At 38.6% G+C, this 17379-nt stretch overlaps 1 protein-coding gene across 1 annotated transcript in view; it reads right to left on the reverse strand.

The window, feature by feature from the left end:
- The window catches only part of clocka (clock circadian regulator a), a 166169-nt gene that overhangs the window by 125219 nt on the left and 23571 nt on the right, over positions 1-17379 (reverse strand). The window contains exons 2-4 of the mRNA XM_041196182.1: positions 16101-16244; positions 10608-10701; positions 7082-7141 (exon numbers count right to left, since the gene is read on the reverse strand). Coding sequence (XP_041052116.1) covers positions 7082-7141; positions 10608-10630 — 83 coding nt within the window. The 5' untranslated portion in view covers positions 10631-10701; positions 16101-16244. The remainder of the gene's footprint in view (positions 1-7081; positions 7142-10607; positions 10702-16100; positions 16245-17379) is intronic.

Genomic DNA, 17379 nt, shown 5'->3' on the forward strand with positions numbered 1-17379 from the left:
TCATCCATGGGTGGGATGAGTCTTCCAAAAGATAATATAAACAAAATAAAAACTTTAATCTTTCATTAATAACATATCCCTGATCATGTGACAGAGTCACATGAGGGGACATGTTTCATTACATTTTTATTTTTTATTTTTCCATTTTGCTTCATCGCCCTGAGGCAGGTCTATGCCTCAGGAAGATTATGAAGTTATCACTCGACCCATGCGACCTCCTCCTCTCCCCCACACACAGGCAGCGCTCAGCACTGCCGCTTGCGTTCACGCTGGGTGGGCCTTAATTAGCCCACCAGCGTGAAATCGCAATCCGGTGCTGATCGCAGGCAGCGGTCAGCTTCCCAACCGCCTCCACCAAGCAAGCACCCCCGCAAAATTCTGCCCTTAGTTTCTGGTCATTTGTCACTTTAATTGTGCCCCACTTCCACTTGATCTCATTCTTCCAAGCTGTTCCAATGAAGCTCAACAGAAACTTGAAGAATAGTACCGCATCTTTCCATTAGACACTTTAAACATTAAACTCAAAAAAGAAAAAGACTGGCATTTATGTAGCACCTTTCATGACTACCAGACATCTTAAACGGCTTCACATTCAAGGACGATATTTTGAAAAGTAGGCATTATTGCAATGTAAGAAACACAACAGCCAAATTGCACACAGCAAGGTCCCACAAACAGCAACGTGATATTGACCAGATAGTCAGTTTTTGTGATATTCATAGTTCAGATTAATATTGGATAGCGTACCGGAGATATCTCTCCCGCTCTTATTCAAAATAGTGCCATGGATTTTTAACGTCCAGCTGATACAGCAGATCAGGCCTCAGTTTGACATCTCATTCAAAAGATAGTACCTCCAGCAATGCAGCATACCCTGAGTACCACAATGGAGTGTCAAGCATTGATTTTTGAGCTCAGCTCCTGGACTGGGACTTAAACCCACAATCTTCTGACTCAGAGGCGAGAATGTTAAGCCACAAATAATACACAAAGTTAAATTTCAACAATTTCAGATTATAACCACTCCTCCCAATCTTTTGAGTAACATGTTCTTATAATGGTTCTGCTGTTGCCATTTACAGCTTCTCTAAACCCATCTTTTGTTTCTTTATTTCTCCCAATAACACCTGATATCATGTATAGAAGTTGGGGAAGACACAGCGAAATGTAACATTAGAAATAATTTTTGCCCATTTAGTGAAGTTTCAGGGAAGAATTGAAGAATTTTCTGCTGTCACTCTGCCTCATCATAAGACGTTGTGATTCAAAGTTCAGAGGCTGAAAAGCATCTCTCCTGCCAGGGCATGTTTTCTCAACTCTCAAATGGCCAGTGTTCCAGGGGAGGGCAAATAAAACACTTCAAAGACACCAGAAGCTCTCTTTGAAGCATAGCAGCATTGACATTAATGAATGAGAGGAGCTTGCTACCAATGATTCAACATGGCGAGAACTTGTTCATCAAGCTGCATCACTCTTTGAATCATGATATCTTAATGATGAGTGAAGTGGTGTACCCTTGGATTACCCAAGACTTGACCAAACGTGCTGGTAGAAGTTTTAAAAGTATTTGCAGTTAAAAAGAAAACTAGAGTGGACGTGGTAAGGAATGTGACCTTTTGGTCAGACTAGGGAGTGGATACCTGATCAGGGTCAAGCCAAGATAAGCAGATGGCTGGACAAAGTAGTAAATCATCAGAATAGATAAGGCAAAGTTCGTGATTCACAGAACTGTGGGCATTGTTTGTGTTAAATATCAAGTCTTTCTATGAATGCTTTGTAAACTCATCTGTAATTGCAGACGTACCAAGCTAGACATACAAGATAAGAACATTGAGAGTTTATGATGAGGTATCACAAAGATGGTATAGATAACTTATGGAAACTGTGTATCTTTGAATTGCCTCTTAGGGTATCATGAGAGAGCATTCCCCTGGATGCATACTTGTATTGAATAAACTGCTAAACTGCTGCTCAATTCACTTACAGCTGACTCTGTGTCAAGTGTCTTATACTCCACAACAATTGGCGCTGCAAGCAAGGTCTCCACCAGCGACTGAGGAACCAGTCGGTTGGACGCACCAGGTGGTTGGGTACCTTTATTTACCATCCATATTTAGGTTGGAAGTCTGGCGATCGTGTGATACAGTTTGCAGAGACCTGAACCTGAAAGTCAGCTGAAAGCGAGGAATCAGGAGCTGCACATTTAGCAGTGAGCCGGCAGCAGTCAGGTCAGAACTGTCCCTTGACAACAGGCCAGGGAGAGCTGCACGAGGAGACAGGCAGATCAGAACCATCGAAGCGCAGGTCAGAGGCAGGGTGCCGTATAATCATGTCCAGAGTAGTCTAGAATGAGTGGGGACTGGATGGGTCAATAACCAAATTTATAACGGTTAAAAATAAGAAACCAATAGAAAATGAGAGGATGAAATCAGAAAGACCCCACAGCTAAGCAAAAAAGGGTGGTGGGATGCCCAGAACAAGGACAAGGAAGAAAGCAACATGATTATAGTTACCAGTAGCCACTTAGCATTCAGTAAAAGCATAAAATGGGTGTTACAGTTTAGTGTTTTTAACTTTAAACTAATTAGTTTTGCAACTGTAGGTATTTTTTGCGTAAACAGAGAAGGTGAGAGAAATAAGATAATGGTTTACAGAATCGTTACAGCACAGAAGGCATTCAGCCCATCATCTCTGCACTGGCTCTCTAAATGAGCATTATGGCATGCAAGGAATTTATTACATACAGCTGCAGATTTAAATATAGCAGAAGTGTCATCCACATATCAGTAATATGTAAGGGGTAGGAGGTTGGGTGTCATTCCATCGAAGAAATGTTTCTCATGGAACCCATTAAAGATGCTTGCGAGAGCTGGGCCTAAAGGGGATTCCATGGCAACACCATCTATTTGGGCATACATGGTGTCATTACAACCAAACAACTGCTGGAGTTGCCGAGTTCATAAGCTCAATGAATACTGATTCACGCAATAGTGGTGGGTCGATTGCGATGATATAATGTTACACGTAAATATCTATGGCTTCTTTAAGCGGAACATTGGTTAGAGTAAGTTAAGTTGGAAACAACCCACAGTGAGTTTTGCTGTCTGCAAAAATGAAAAGGGGAAATTGCAAATGTGTCAACTATAGGGATACTTGTAATTCTTGAGTCTGTCTGATTTTCTATGTGGCCCGGTTCTGTAGGTATTTAGTTGTTGTTTAAGGAGTGAATGCTGTTTTTTCTCTGAAAGAGGAGATGGGAGTTCTTTAGGGGATTAGTGAGCACTGGCACTTAGGGGCAGTGTGGTTGTGATTGTAAACTTTGTCGCTTTGATTGTTCTGAAATGAACCCTTGAAGATTCCCTTTATCTCCCCTATGCTGTGAGAGGCTGCTGTAAAAGTCACTTTGAGTTTTTACTTACAGTTGTTTGAAAAGGTACCTTGACGAAAGAAGAGCTAAAGAAGAACGAACGGAGAGTCATGGTTTAAGTTATTCCTTTGCATCCCTTTTTTAAAACTAAAAAACAGCACATGCTAGTTCTATTGTTTTGATTTGTTTTAAGGTGTTAAAATGAGTGAATACAGAATGCTAGGTACAGTGTGGGAAGCTTCTGGGGAGAATGTGTGTGGTAAAAAAAGAGAAGATTTTGTGTGGATGATGTCTGTTTTAAGTTTTGTTTCAGCACTTTTAAGTTTAAAAGGAATTTCACAATGAGAATTGCTATCTAGATTAAAGGAGAAGTAATTGAAATAAAGTAAACGTTTTAAGTTATAATTTCGAGTTGACATTTCTGATCAAAGTTGCAATTCAAATTTTATTTTGTTAAACATGTGAGAATCTTAATCCAGACATAGGTCTTCACATGTGAATTAGTTAAGTTTGGAGGCAGTTAAATGGAACTTAAAAAAAAACCCTGTTTGTTTTAAGCTCAAACTACACAAAAAAGTATAATTTGATAAAAACGGATTTAAAAGTTGGGAAAAACACAAATTTGAAAATTGTCTGAATGAGTTGAGAAGCTCCGCCCTTCTTTACAGTGCAGAGTTCAGTTGCCTGCAGGAATATATAGAATTTTAAATTTTTAAATTGATAAGATATATTTGGACTGAACTAATTAATTTGACCTCAAGCCAAATGGATCTTGTGATTGTTTTCTTACCAGGTGGATTGTGCAATCAGCACAGCAAGCAACTATAACATCTTTAAAGATCAAAGAACTTTATGACAATATTGTGATACTTTGGACTTAAGGCTTTGCCTTTCTTCTTTTTAAAAAAATTGGCTTTATAGTCACTCAGATTTGTCACTATTTGTTATCTTTTGAGACTTAAAGCATTTGTAAATCAGTTGTAGTTGACTTCCCTACACCTTTGTCAACACCTTTGTCTCAGATAAGTTGATTTCAAAATCACCAAGCCTGGACATTTTTGAAATTTAAATTGATTTGAGTTGCTGGTCCCTGTGCTCAAAGCAAAAGGGAATTTATTTGAGTTTAATTTTAAAGGAAAAGTAAATTTTAAAACTCTATGTGGTTCAAGGATGAAGCTTTTTATTTAAAGAGAAATAAATTGAACATATTGTTCGACAACAATATTATTTAAATTTGGGACAAGTTAAATAGAAATAATATATTGTAATCAGTATGATTTGGTATGCTACCTAGTAAAATTCTGTCTAAGATAAAAGACAAGCAAATATGTATAATCTGTTTTAATTTTATGTATTTATATGCTCATTAATAGTATTCCTGTAAGGATAAAGGATGCTGTTGAGTGAAGTGATTTGTAGTAAATTTGTAATGAATAATAATGGGTCTGGGGTTATGGGATGGAGACCGAGTTCTCTTTTCTTGAAAAAAAGAAATGTAAAGTTTGTGCAGATCACACCACTCGGGAACTAGAGAAAATGAAGCGTTTTCAACAATAATGATGAGCTGATGGAATAAGATCTTGTCCTGCAGGAAGCTAGAGGTTCTAAGAATGTTTTTTTTTGAATGGCTGAAGTAATCCTCATGAACATTAAACATTCCTCTTTAGTATGCATGTGCAAAGATGGGGTAAGAGTTAGTTGGACTAGCAATCTACTGTGGATATGATCTTCCCCATATGCCAGCTATAAGAGATGTCTAGGGAACAGGGAGTACACCTCTACCTTACTTACTTACTGCACAATTTGATGGTTCCACTTCTGACAGTTTTGGAGTGAAGAATGGAGTGAAACAGAGCTGTCTCCTAGCCCCAATCTGTTTAGTATGTTCTCCTACATACTCCAGACCTTTGCCTTCTCTGCAGATATGGAAGGAGTCTCCTTGCACACTAAGTCAGACTGCAAGCTCTACAATCTATTAAGACTAAAAGCAAAGACAAAAATGCATCACATCCTGATGGGGGAGCTCCTCTACACTGATGCTGCTGCACTGGTCACCCACATGGCAACTCAGCTACAGAAACCTATGGAATGTCTCTCCCATACCTGTAACTTGTTCTCTCTGATTATAAAGTGTCAAGGAAACCATGGGATAAAGTGTTGCATCTCCATCCCTGATCACAATAAATAACACCCCACCGGAAATGGTTAGCAAATTTCTGCTATCTTGGGTCTACGGTGGCAGACAATATGTCCCTTGATGCAAAGGTCGATACATGCATGCCATTCAATATGATCATGGCTGATCCTCTATCTCAACGCCATATTCCCACTTTCCCTCCAGGCCCCTTGATGCCCAAATTTCCAAAAAAATTATCAATTTATTTCTTGAAAATACTCAGTGACCCGGCCTCCACGGCCTCCTGTGGTATAAAATTCCATAGGTAGACCATCCTCTGAGTGAAGAAATCTTTCCTTATCTCAGTCCTAAGTGGCCTGCCCCATATCCTGAGATTATGGCACCTGGTTCTAGACTCCCCAACCAGGGGAAACATCCTCCCTGCACCTAGTCTGTCTGGCCCTGTGAGAATTTTATACATTTCAATCGGATCCCCTCTAAACTCCAGTGAATACAGGCTCGGTCGAACCAATCTCTCCTCACATGACAGTCCTGCCATTCCCGGTATCAGCCTAGTGAACCTTCGCTGTACTCCCTCTATGACAAGTATATCCTTTCTTAGGTAGGGAGACCAAAACTGCACGCAATACTCCAGGTGTGGTCTCAACAAGGCCTTGCATAACCGTAGTAAGACATCCCTACTTCTGAACTTAAATCCTCTTGCAATGAACGCCAACATATCATTTGCCTAATTATTGCTGCATTTGCCTGTTTAGTTTTGTTGACTGGTGTACAAGGACACCCAGATCCCTTTGTACATCCACATTTCCAATCCTCCATCCACAGAATGGAGGATGGTTGCATACCCAAGGTCCAAGTATGGCAAGATAGCCAGGGCCAGACAACCAGTAAGATGCCCAAGCATGCTTTAGGGCCCATCTTTAATGGTGCTTGCAGGTGTGACATGAAGGCCCTAAACATCGTTTAACACACCTGGGAGTCACTAGTTGGTAATAGAGGAAAATGGTGACACTTCCTGTGGGCTGGCATGCACTACTATGACGTCCAGTGGCTAAAGCAGCTTGGCAACAGGTGCCAACGCCAAAAACAACAACTTGCAACGTCACATGGCAGCTTCATGTGAAGCACTTTTGGAAGAACCTGCCTTTCAACGATTGGCCTTCACAGATATCAGCAAAGTTGCACCAGATGAAGACACCCCACTTAAATGGATTGCTTGCTGCATATGCATCATTACTCAGACGGAAAGATGCCATAAATAACACTTTGTGTAAAGGTAAGGATGTCATTTAAATGGTGTATGCATCCCATGATATTATTTTAGCTTATGAAAACATTAGCTATCTAAGTTGGAACTGTGTAAGGAACAATGCACTCACAAGCTACTAATTTGATAGTTTTTGTTTTTTTTTGTCCCCAGCTATAAAGGAATTTCTGTTGAAATGGTATCATGTTCTGAACTATTCTTTTTCAGGTGCTAAAAGATGACAGTGGAAAAAAAACTTTCAGAAATTGTTTATTTACTAATGAGTTAATCCCCAGCTCTATTTTATTTAAACCTTATCTCAAAGACTCACCTTTTTGCTTTGTCCTTATCATCTTCTTCCATTAGTCTATCAAAAATGCTTCCGTCATCCCTATTAACACACGAGGAGATATAAAAACAATAAGGCTTCTTAAAATCCTCATTTTTGAATTAGCTTCTTCTAGAGCCAGTTATTTTAGTAGCTTTCATGACACAGACACAAGGATTATCAAAACAAAAATGTGTTCTCTCTGTTCATTTGAGACTATAAACCTAAACAAATCAGCCCTCCCAAAAAATGACAAGCTGGACTTGTAAAAGATCTTACAAATGGTTTCACTATGAAACTAGAGGTTTAAATACTTTGATCTGAAATGATTTCCTGCCAGCTCTAATGAAAGGTCATCAAGTTGAAATTTTAACTCTTGTTTCTCTCTCCACAGATGCTGCCTGACCTGGTCAGGATTTCTAGCATTTTTTGTTTTTATTTCAGATTTCCAGCATCCTCAGTATTTTACTTTTGAATTACCTTTTTCTGGAGCCAGTTATTTATGTAGCATGCATGGCACAGACAAGGATTATAAAAACAAAAATGTGCTTTTTGTTCATTTGAGTCTTTAAATCTCAACGAAAAAGGCAAAGCTGACTATTTTCCACCAAAATCAACAATGAATGAAAACAACTGGAATGGGTGGCTTTGTGTACAATTTCCAATGAAGTAATTTTAAAGGAAAGAGGAACAACAACTGAAAAGAGAGCCACTTATAATGCCAGCTAACACGAGAACCAGGAGGGGAATTTGGTTGATTAGCAGTTTAGTGGGAATAGGATTGAGGGAGCAGGAGGTGGGTCTCATAGACATGGTGAGCTTGAAGAGGGTACGAGGACACAAATGAGAGAAAGATGTGACTTCAGGGCTAGTGGCAGGGGGGAAGCATTAAAGCAAGTTTGGCCAGGTGGGCTAGTGAAAGAGAGGGACACAGCAAAGGCAGCTGATCAGATGATCTCAATCTTAGTGAGAAAGAAGTCCATAAGCTCCTCGCACTTATTGTTGGAGGTTAGGGTGGAAGGGATAGGGAGAAAGGATGAAAATACTTAAGGGAAAAATTGATGGCATGATAAGGGACATACACTAAATATATGGGCAGCAATGGAGAGCATTTCAAGGGAGAATAACTTATGAGTAACTCACCTCCTGACTCTCTAAAGCCTGCCCACCATCCACAAGACACAAGTCAGGAGTATAATGCAGTACTCTCCGCTTACCTGGATGCAGCTCCAACAACACTCAAGAAGCTCAACATCATCCAGGACAATGCAGCTCGCTTGACTGGCACCACATACAGCACCTTAAACATTCACCCCTCCACCACTGATGCATAGTGGTAGCAGTGTGTACCATCAACAAGATCACTGCAGCAACTCACCAAGACTCCTTCAAAAACACCTTCCAAACCCATGATCTCCACTACCTAGAAGGAGAAGGGCAGCAGCTGCATGGGAACACCACCATCTGGAAGTTCCCTTCAAGCCACACACCATCTTGATTTGGAACTATATTGCCATTCCTTCACTGTCTGTATAAAAACCCTTCCTAACAGCACTATAGGTGCACCTGCACCACATGTACTGTAGCGGTTCAAGGAGGCCATTCACCACCACCTTCTCAAGGGCAATTAGGGTTGGGCAACAAATACTGGCCTATCCAGAGATGCCCACATCATATGAAAGGGCGAGAAAAATGCAGAGACACTAGGGGAAAAGTAAAAAAATAAAATTAGGGTGTCAAAGAGGAACCACGCTATTGTTTTATTTTATGTTCATTGATAAATTATTTTATAGGCACAACTAAAAAAAACGAAAGTGGGGACATGAATGTGGTAATATAGCACGTAATGATAAAGAAATGGCAGAAATATTATATAATTATTTTACTTCAGTATTTACCAGGGAAACCGAACAGGTTGTGAAGACATCAAATGATGAGATTACAAAATGAGATAACTGCATTTAAAATAAACATATGAATTAAACTAATCAAGCTTAGAGGATAAACCCCAGTCTGGATGGATTACATCTGCACACTTTGAAGAGATAGCAGAGATACTACCATACATTTCAAATAACTCTTTAGAGAAAGGTATTGTGCCAGAAGACTGGCAGTTGGCTCATGTTTTTTTTAAGAAGATAGATGTCCAGACAACTATAGATCAGTCAGCATAACATTGATGGTAGGAAAATTAATGGAATTCCTACTAAAGAGGAAAACCAAAGAACATTTAGAAATGAAAAATATAATAACGTATAGTCAGCACAGATTTTAAAAGGGAAAAGTCTTGTTTGACCAATCTCACTGAATTCTTTGAAAAGGTAACAGACAGTAGGCAAGAGTAACACAGTGGATGCAATATGTCTAGATTTCGAAAAGGCATTTTTCAATAAGTACCACATAATAGGTTAATGAACAAGGACAGAGCATATGGAATCAGGGGACAATTAGAAACATGTTTACTTAGCTGGCTAAGAGAGAGAAAGCAAAGGGCACATGTAAAGGTTTGCTATTCAGATTGGCAGAAGATACAAAGATCAGTGCTTTGACCATTGCAGTTCACAATTTACATTAATGATTTAAGCTTTGGAATCAAAAATGTAGTATCTAAATTTGTAGACAACAGTAAATTTGGAGAGATAGCTCACACTGAGAATGATTAAAACAAATTGCAAAAAGAAATTAACATATATGCAGAACAGACATATATCTGACAAATGAATTGCAACATAAGTATTACATTTTGATAAGAAAAATAATGAAGTCACATATTACTTGAAAAAACATGAATCTAAACTGAGGTGGAAAAGCAAAGGGATCTTGGAGCACAAATACATAAATCACAAAAAGGTTGTGATATGGGTCAATAACAAAAGCAAATCAATCATCAGGGTTTATTTCTAGAGGGATAGAATTGAAAAGTAGAGAAGTTATGTGAAACTTGAATCAAACCTTGTTCAGACCACTTGGTTCTGATCACTATACTAGAAGGAGGATAAAGAGGGACTGGAGATGACATTATCCTTATTAAACTTTCTGTACCATAAGTGTGTGGTTATAGCCATCAGGAAAGGATAAACAGGCTGGGTCTCTTTTCTCTTGATGAATGACCTAACACGAATCTTTAGATTTATGTAAAGTTTCGATAAAGGAGACAAAGTGTTTGCAAGAAACCAAATGGGGGAATTCAGAAGAAACATCTTGACCCCAAGATTGATGAAACTATGGAACTTGCTACCACAAGAAGTAGATGAAACAAATAATATAGATGCCTTTAAAGGGGAAGCTAGATAAGCCTATGAGTGGGAAGGGAATTGAGGTTTATGCTTAAAGTGAGATGAAGAAGTATTGCACACTTGATTGAAACAAGATGCTAGTATGGGCCTGTTGGATCAAACAGCCTGTTTCTCTGCGGTATATTCTATGTAATTCAATGTAAACTCCTAGGCCTCCAAGTACATTAGGATTGGTTAATTTTATTCAGTGATAAAAAATCACTAATTTTTAAAAATCAAAACAAAGTTCATACCTGTCAGCACAGCTTGAGTTCATTTTGTTCCCTGTTTATGGTCGCTGAGGCAGGCAGAGATACTTCATCTTATGGTAGATATTTCGTCGATTGCCTAAAAAGAGGGGTAGGGAAACTGTCATTTGAACAAGTGTTTTGAAATTACCACTGAAAATTCACCACAGCAACTATGTGGATGACACTGAAAATCATAGTATACTTAATTGTTATACAAATTTTTAAATTGGGAGCATCATTTTTAAGCTAACTTGTCACCCAGAAGTAACCATGTTACAGTTAAAAATGTTACTGTCACTTTCTAGAAAATTCATTGGTCAGTATGTTACGGCACAGCTGATGGTAAATGCTGAATTGTTTAAATCCCAAAGGAAAACTTGTTTTACAATTTGTATAAATCCCAAAGGAAAACTTGTTTTACAATTTGTACAAATTTCGAGAGGCATGCCTTGAATTCAGTAGTAACAAGACCACCAAGTCTTATGGGTTTTTACAAAACTAGATTAAACATTTATTAATAGGAGAAATGGATTTAAATACATACATAGATCTACAAATTACTATAACTTCTGAACTTCTAAATTCCCCAATTTGATCTGACTCCCAGTTACACTTATGTTAAGGCAACAGTAAGACATATTTTTAAAAGACCCAGGCAAGGTGACAAACAATATCCTGAACCAGTCAAATTCAAAGTGAGTTTTCTTAACTTCAGTTCTTTGAAAACAGCAGCTTGAGGCATAGATGCTGAAGGTTTTTCACACTTCAGTTCTTAAAACGCCTACCCTTACACACAGCCTTCGCTCCTTTATACATATTTTCCCCTTTGAGTGCCTGAATTCCCATTGTTTCACTATGTTTTTGACCTTTATCTTTCTCATAATAAAAATCTCTCATAGTACTAAGTTTTACCAGTAATCTTTGGGAAAAATAAATACACTTTCTAAACTTCACCTGGCTAGGTGACACGTTTCACCCCTCCTTTGAAAACAATCCAGTCTGGTTTATTCAAAAATGCAAATGTTCTTTTAGTCCTTACATTTTAAACATCCCCACGTTTACCATGTTTATAACAAAGCCTTCAGACCAGCTGCCTTTAATCCAATTAAGTCTCACCGACACACCACTATTTTACAATAAATCCCAATAACATTATGAGAATTATTATATCTTCCTGACATAGTAGTAATAGGTCTAACAACTCCATGTGGGTTAATAAGGTTCTGGAACACTGCCAATAAAAAGAAAATCAGGCAAAGTTTAGCAGATTTCAGATTGTGCAGTAATGGGTAATTGGATCCTTTCCAGCCCTAGCCTTAGCTTTAATACAAAGTGCTACAGCAGCCTCACACTAAATTTTTCTTCCATCTCTCCTGCTGTTATTTTATTTGCCAAAATGGCTCTCTTCCAGTGATTGAGGTTTGCATGTCTTTCTAAGAACAGCTGACATCATTAAGCAACATTTCTTCCTTCTTGGTTTCTATCCTGGCTATCTGAGCCAGGATCAACTTCATGTAGCACTAAATCACTAATGCTAAAGAGCCAGATGAGACACATGATGGGTGCCAGGGTAAAGGATATTCTGCAAGAGAAAGGAGGACAGCCAGAAGTTGTGGTCCATGTTGGAACCTTGGACATAAGCAGGAAAGAGGTTTAGATCCCACAGGCAGAAACTCAGGAAATAGGAAAAAAATTGAAGAAAAACACCTCAACAGGTGGTGATCACTGGATCACTTACGTTACCACTTGCTAACGAGTACAGAAACAGGAAGATAGTGCAAGTGAATGAGTAGCTGTGGGAGTGGTGCAAGAGTGAGGTCAGGATTTCTAAGCTTGAGGAGTGACCGGAATCACTGCATGGCATATGGGAGGTTAAACATTTCCTGGAGAACATGCTTCAGGAGATGATCACCTCATAGCAACAAAATTAAGGAGGATAGTAAGTGGGTAGCCATCCAGCAAGGTAGAAATAGGCTGGACATACAGGGATCCTCCGGCAGTATGGCACTTACAACTCAATTTACAGTGCTGAATAACAATGTGGTTGACAACGCCTTGGGGAAGTTCAGTCTAGAGTACATCCATGATACCGTGGGGGAAATGACTGCACAAGGGGGTACAGCAAAGTGTAGAAATGGTGTGGTCATAGGGGATTTGATAGTAGGACAGGCATTTCTGCAACCACAATGTGAGCCCCTCATGGTATATTGCATCCGTGATACCATAACGAAAGGATATCACTGACAGGGTACAGAACATTTTGAAGCGGGGGAGGGAAGGAAGAGAAACAGCTGCAAGTCACAGTCCATGTGGGAACATGTGACATAGGAAGGAAGATGGCTGTAGGGTTTCAGGAACTCGGAAGGAAATTAGAGAACAGGATCTCAAAACATGGTAATCTCTGGATTACCCCTGCCCTAGTGAGCTGTCTTCTTGAACCACTGCAGTCCATGTGTCCCCACTATACACACATGAGTATAGGAATAGAAGAAGGCAGGTTAACACGTGGCTGGAGAAATGGTGCGGGAGGGAGGAATTCAGATTCCATGGACATTGGGACCAATTCCATTGCAAAAGTGGCCTGTTGCACCTCAATAGAGCTGAAAACAATCTCCTCGTGGGAAGGTTAACTAGTACTGTGATGGAAGGCTTAAACTAATATGGGAGGAGATGGGCTCCAGGATGAAACATTAGAGAGGAGAAACAAGGTGCATAAAACAACTCGGGGCGGGGGGGGAGCAAATTGCACAAATAAAAAATAAGTTCAGAAGGGTGAAGCAGGGGGAAATAGAGAAGCAGTAATAAGTAGTAATAAGTTGAGTTTGGAATGTATGTGAATAAATGTACATAGCATGGTAAAAAAGGTTGCTGTATGTAAGCACAAGTCATCACAAAGGACTATGCTATGCTGGCAATAACAAACTTGGTTCCAAGGAAGGGAGGCCTAGGAGCTTAATATTACTGGTTTCAAGATAATCAAGAGATAAAGGGGAGGAAGAAAGGGAGTGGGAGTGGTAGTATTGATCAAAAAAACTATTACAGCACTGGAGAGGGATGATGTTCAGAAGACAAAAACAGAATCCATTTGGTTAGAACTAAGAAACAAGAGAGCTACTAGATGTATGCCATAGTAATGGTGAGAAAGAGATAGAGAAACAAATTTGCAGGAAAGTTACTGAAAAGTGAAATAATTCAGTAATGATAATAAAACTCTTATCCTAGTATAGGCAGGAAAAGTAACAAGTGTAAAGGGCAGAGAGGAGGAGGAATTCCTGAAATGTGCACAAGAGAACTTTCTTTATGACGTGGTTCTAGCCCAATAAAGATGATGTAGTTTTGAAGAATGAATTGAGGCAAGTGGAACATCTTTGAATGGGGGAGCATTTGGTAAACAGCAATCATATCATCAGGTTTAGAATCATTATGGAAAATGACAAGGAGCAGTCAAATATTTACCTACAACTTTAATCACACAGCCTAGCCAATAGTTACTTCTCAAACAATGCCAAAACACAGATAATCTGATCATATATCCATCACATTGCTGTTTTGCAACTTTGCTATGTACAAACTGACTGCCACGTTTGTCTATATAACAATAGTGACTACACTCCAAAAATCTTTGCCTAATGCCTAAGTTTACAGAGCATGGAGCTGAAAAATATTTCACCTCATTTGAAAAGATAGCTGTGAAGCTAGTGGCCAAAGGATGCTTGGACCTTAATGTTACTAAGTAACCTGACAAGTACAGCCATGAATGTGTATACTAGTCTGTCAGAAGAGCAATCTGCAGACTATGAAGCTGTTATAAGGGCAATACTCAGTGCTTACGAGTTTGTTCCTGAAGCTAACTGACTCAAGTTTAGGACCATAAGGAAAATATCTAATCAAACATCTTTTGAATTTGCAAGGAAAAGGGAAATGCTTAGGACCAGCGGTTCCAATCACTGAAGTTAGAGAAAAAATTTGAGAATGAGAAAGCATAATTATGGAAGAATTCTGAAATAGCATTCCAGTAACAGTTAAGACTTATATTGATGAACAACAATCATCAAAGAACTGAAACGTGGAAGTTTTGGATGATACCAATGATATCTCACACAGACATTTAAATGTAGGGAAAGGGTCATATGGGAATCAACAGGGAAATCAGAGAAATAGAATAGGGGGTGATGGAAAAGGTACTAGTTATAAGGAGCAGACAGGAGGACATCAAAATAACAAAGCAGTAGGCTAGAAACTAAAAATGTGATGAAAAGCAAATAGTATGCTTCCATTGTAATAAAACTGAACATACTAAAGCTAATTGCTAGAAATTAATTGGAAGTCCTACTGCAGTATTGGGGAACTTTAGGAAAAACTAATTTAGAGAAAGGAACATCTGACAAAACTGTAGCCATAGTGCAAGTGTAAAGTGAAGGAACAGAATCTACCAAAGAGGTAGAGATAATTCTTCAGACTAGTCAAGTAAATTCGGAAAAACAAATTACAGCAGGGTTTAAAGATTTTGTTTATAAAAGAAGAGGCATTCCCTTATTCTTCTAATCAAGGAGGTAAACCAAAAAAGATATTGAGACACACTGGAGCAAGTCAGTCACTGATGCTGGCTGATGATACAATTTATCGTCCAGAGAGGTTAATGAAGGAAAAAATATTAATTGGAGATATCCACGGATATTATAAACCAGTTCCATTATATAGAGTTGGATTAAAAATAGTGATTTAGTAAATGGAGAGGTTACAGTTGGAGTATTGCATAAAATGCCTATAGCAGGAATCTTGGGGAATGACCAGGCTGACTCAAAATATTAGCCTCATCGAGGGCGTTGGATCAACCAGTGGAAGTGAAAGAAATCGAGATGCTATAGGAGGAACATCCAGGATTGTTTCCTGAATGTGTAGTGACTAGATTTCAAGCCCATAAAATTAGACAGGAAGAGGAAGAATATATGAAAAAGGGAGATGAGATAGAAATTCAGTTATCTGACGCTATTTTCGAGTGAGATGTGCACCTTAATATTATTTTTGAATTAAAGAATTGCACACCAAGTTAAAACTTAAGACAAAAATGCTTCATTTTTTAAATCTATGTCAACTTCCAAACAGGGAAACAACTGGGAGTTGATGTCAAGAATTTAACTACACAATATCATGACAGATATGTAATTCAGTTGTCACACTTCATTCTGGAATCATAGTCCAGCTTTTTTTTCCTGAAAAGTGGTAGCAGCTGAGTTAATAAATACAGAAACCAAACAAATTAAATGGAAGCTCTAAGTGTAAGCAGGTCATATGGACTGCAGTTAAAAAGTAAACACGTATGTTCAATATTAAGTACCTTCATAAAAAGTAGAAAAACGGGCCCTAAAAGGGTAGATAACGTAGCATTCTTCATTTACTCAACCTTAATTTTAAAAAAAACTGCTGAATTTCAGTTTGTTCACAACTTGCTTGATAATAAAATTATCATTCAGTTTTACTAATTTGTATACAAACCTCTTTTATGCAAATTCACCCTGAATGCAAACAATGCACCGTGTTTACATTTTACTCCTTTGATTGTGTTATGACCACAGCCGATGTTAATTGCTGCACAAACTCAATTCCGGAGGGAAACTTGGCTTATCCTTTCTTTATATTCTGAAAATGAGAAGTAGACATACTGATCTCAGCAGCAAGACATCCAGTGACACGTTTGGGATTTTAAAATTTAAAAGTAAAAGTTTTATTAACAGGAATAAAAAAATACTTAAGTACACAAGATTACACTTGCACAGTTAAAAATTAGTCTTACAAAACATTCCCCCAAAAAGACTCTTTTTGGTCAGACCCACAAGTAAATACCCTCAAGGTAACACTCCCTTTTATAGATCTTCAAATATAAAAAATCCTGTAATAGTACCCAAGGCAAAGCACTGTAGCTTTAATAAAAGCATACCACATAACCTATAACTCTCTTCCACTTTGCAGTGGAAATCTAAACTTCAGAATAAAATTGCTTTTTGCAGCCCAATACTTTTTTGGCTTGACTGGATAGCTGATTCAAAGCTGCATCTTCTTCCAGTCCGGAGCCACAGCTCCCGACTCAGCTCCAGCTCAACAACTTACAGCTCCAGCTCAACAGACCGACTGCTCAAACAGCTCTCCACGGTAATTCTAAAAAAACTTTTTTTCTCTTTCATCTCAGGTTCCATGGTTCTCACCCACCATTTTGAAACTCAAATCCTTCCAAATATAAGATCTTTCATGTTCCCATCTTATCTTTGCCAACAGGTCAAGAAGATATAATAACCCCACTTTTATTTACCTATGAAACTCCTGCAAGATGCAAACATGCTTATTGGCACCTTTCAATTCCCTTTGATATTCAAACAAACTCTCCACTGATCAAAATATGCTAATGTTAGATTGTCCCCTATACGGATTTCATTATGGTGGGACTCCCCACTAACAACCAACATTTCCATGGATATCACACAAATGGTTAGGATAATAAACTAAAATTTGGTTCAAGGCATCCTAGATAAGGCACTGGTCAAAGTCCCCTTGAAAAGAAATAGATATGATGAGAATGTTTGACCATTACCTTGGCACTAAATTCTCTCCCTGCACAAGACTACTTCAAAACTCAAAAGCATTTTTGTTATAGAAAAATAGGTCCGTCCAAGTACCAGTGGAACTCAAAGCCTTTCTCTATACCCTTAACAGGTGACAAAGGCAATGTTAATGTTACATTGGTACAAATTTAAAGAGGGTCCAAGAGCAGAGGAACCTT

The sequence above is a fragment of the Carcharodon carcharias genome, chromosome 1, assembly GCF_017639515.1.
Source record: "Carcharodon carcharias isolate sCarCar2 chromosome 1, sCarCar2.pri, whole genome shotgun sequence".
Classification (NCBI taxonomy): Eukaryota; Metazoa; Chordata; class Chondrichthyes; order Lamniformes; family Lamnidae; genus Carcharodon; species Carcharodon carcharias.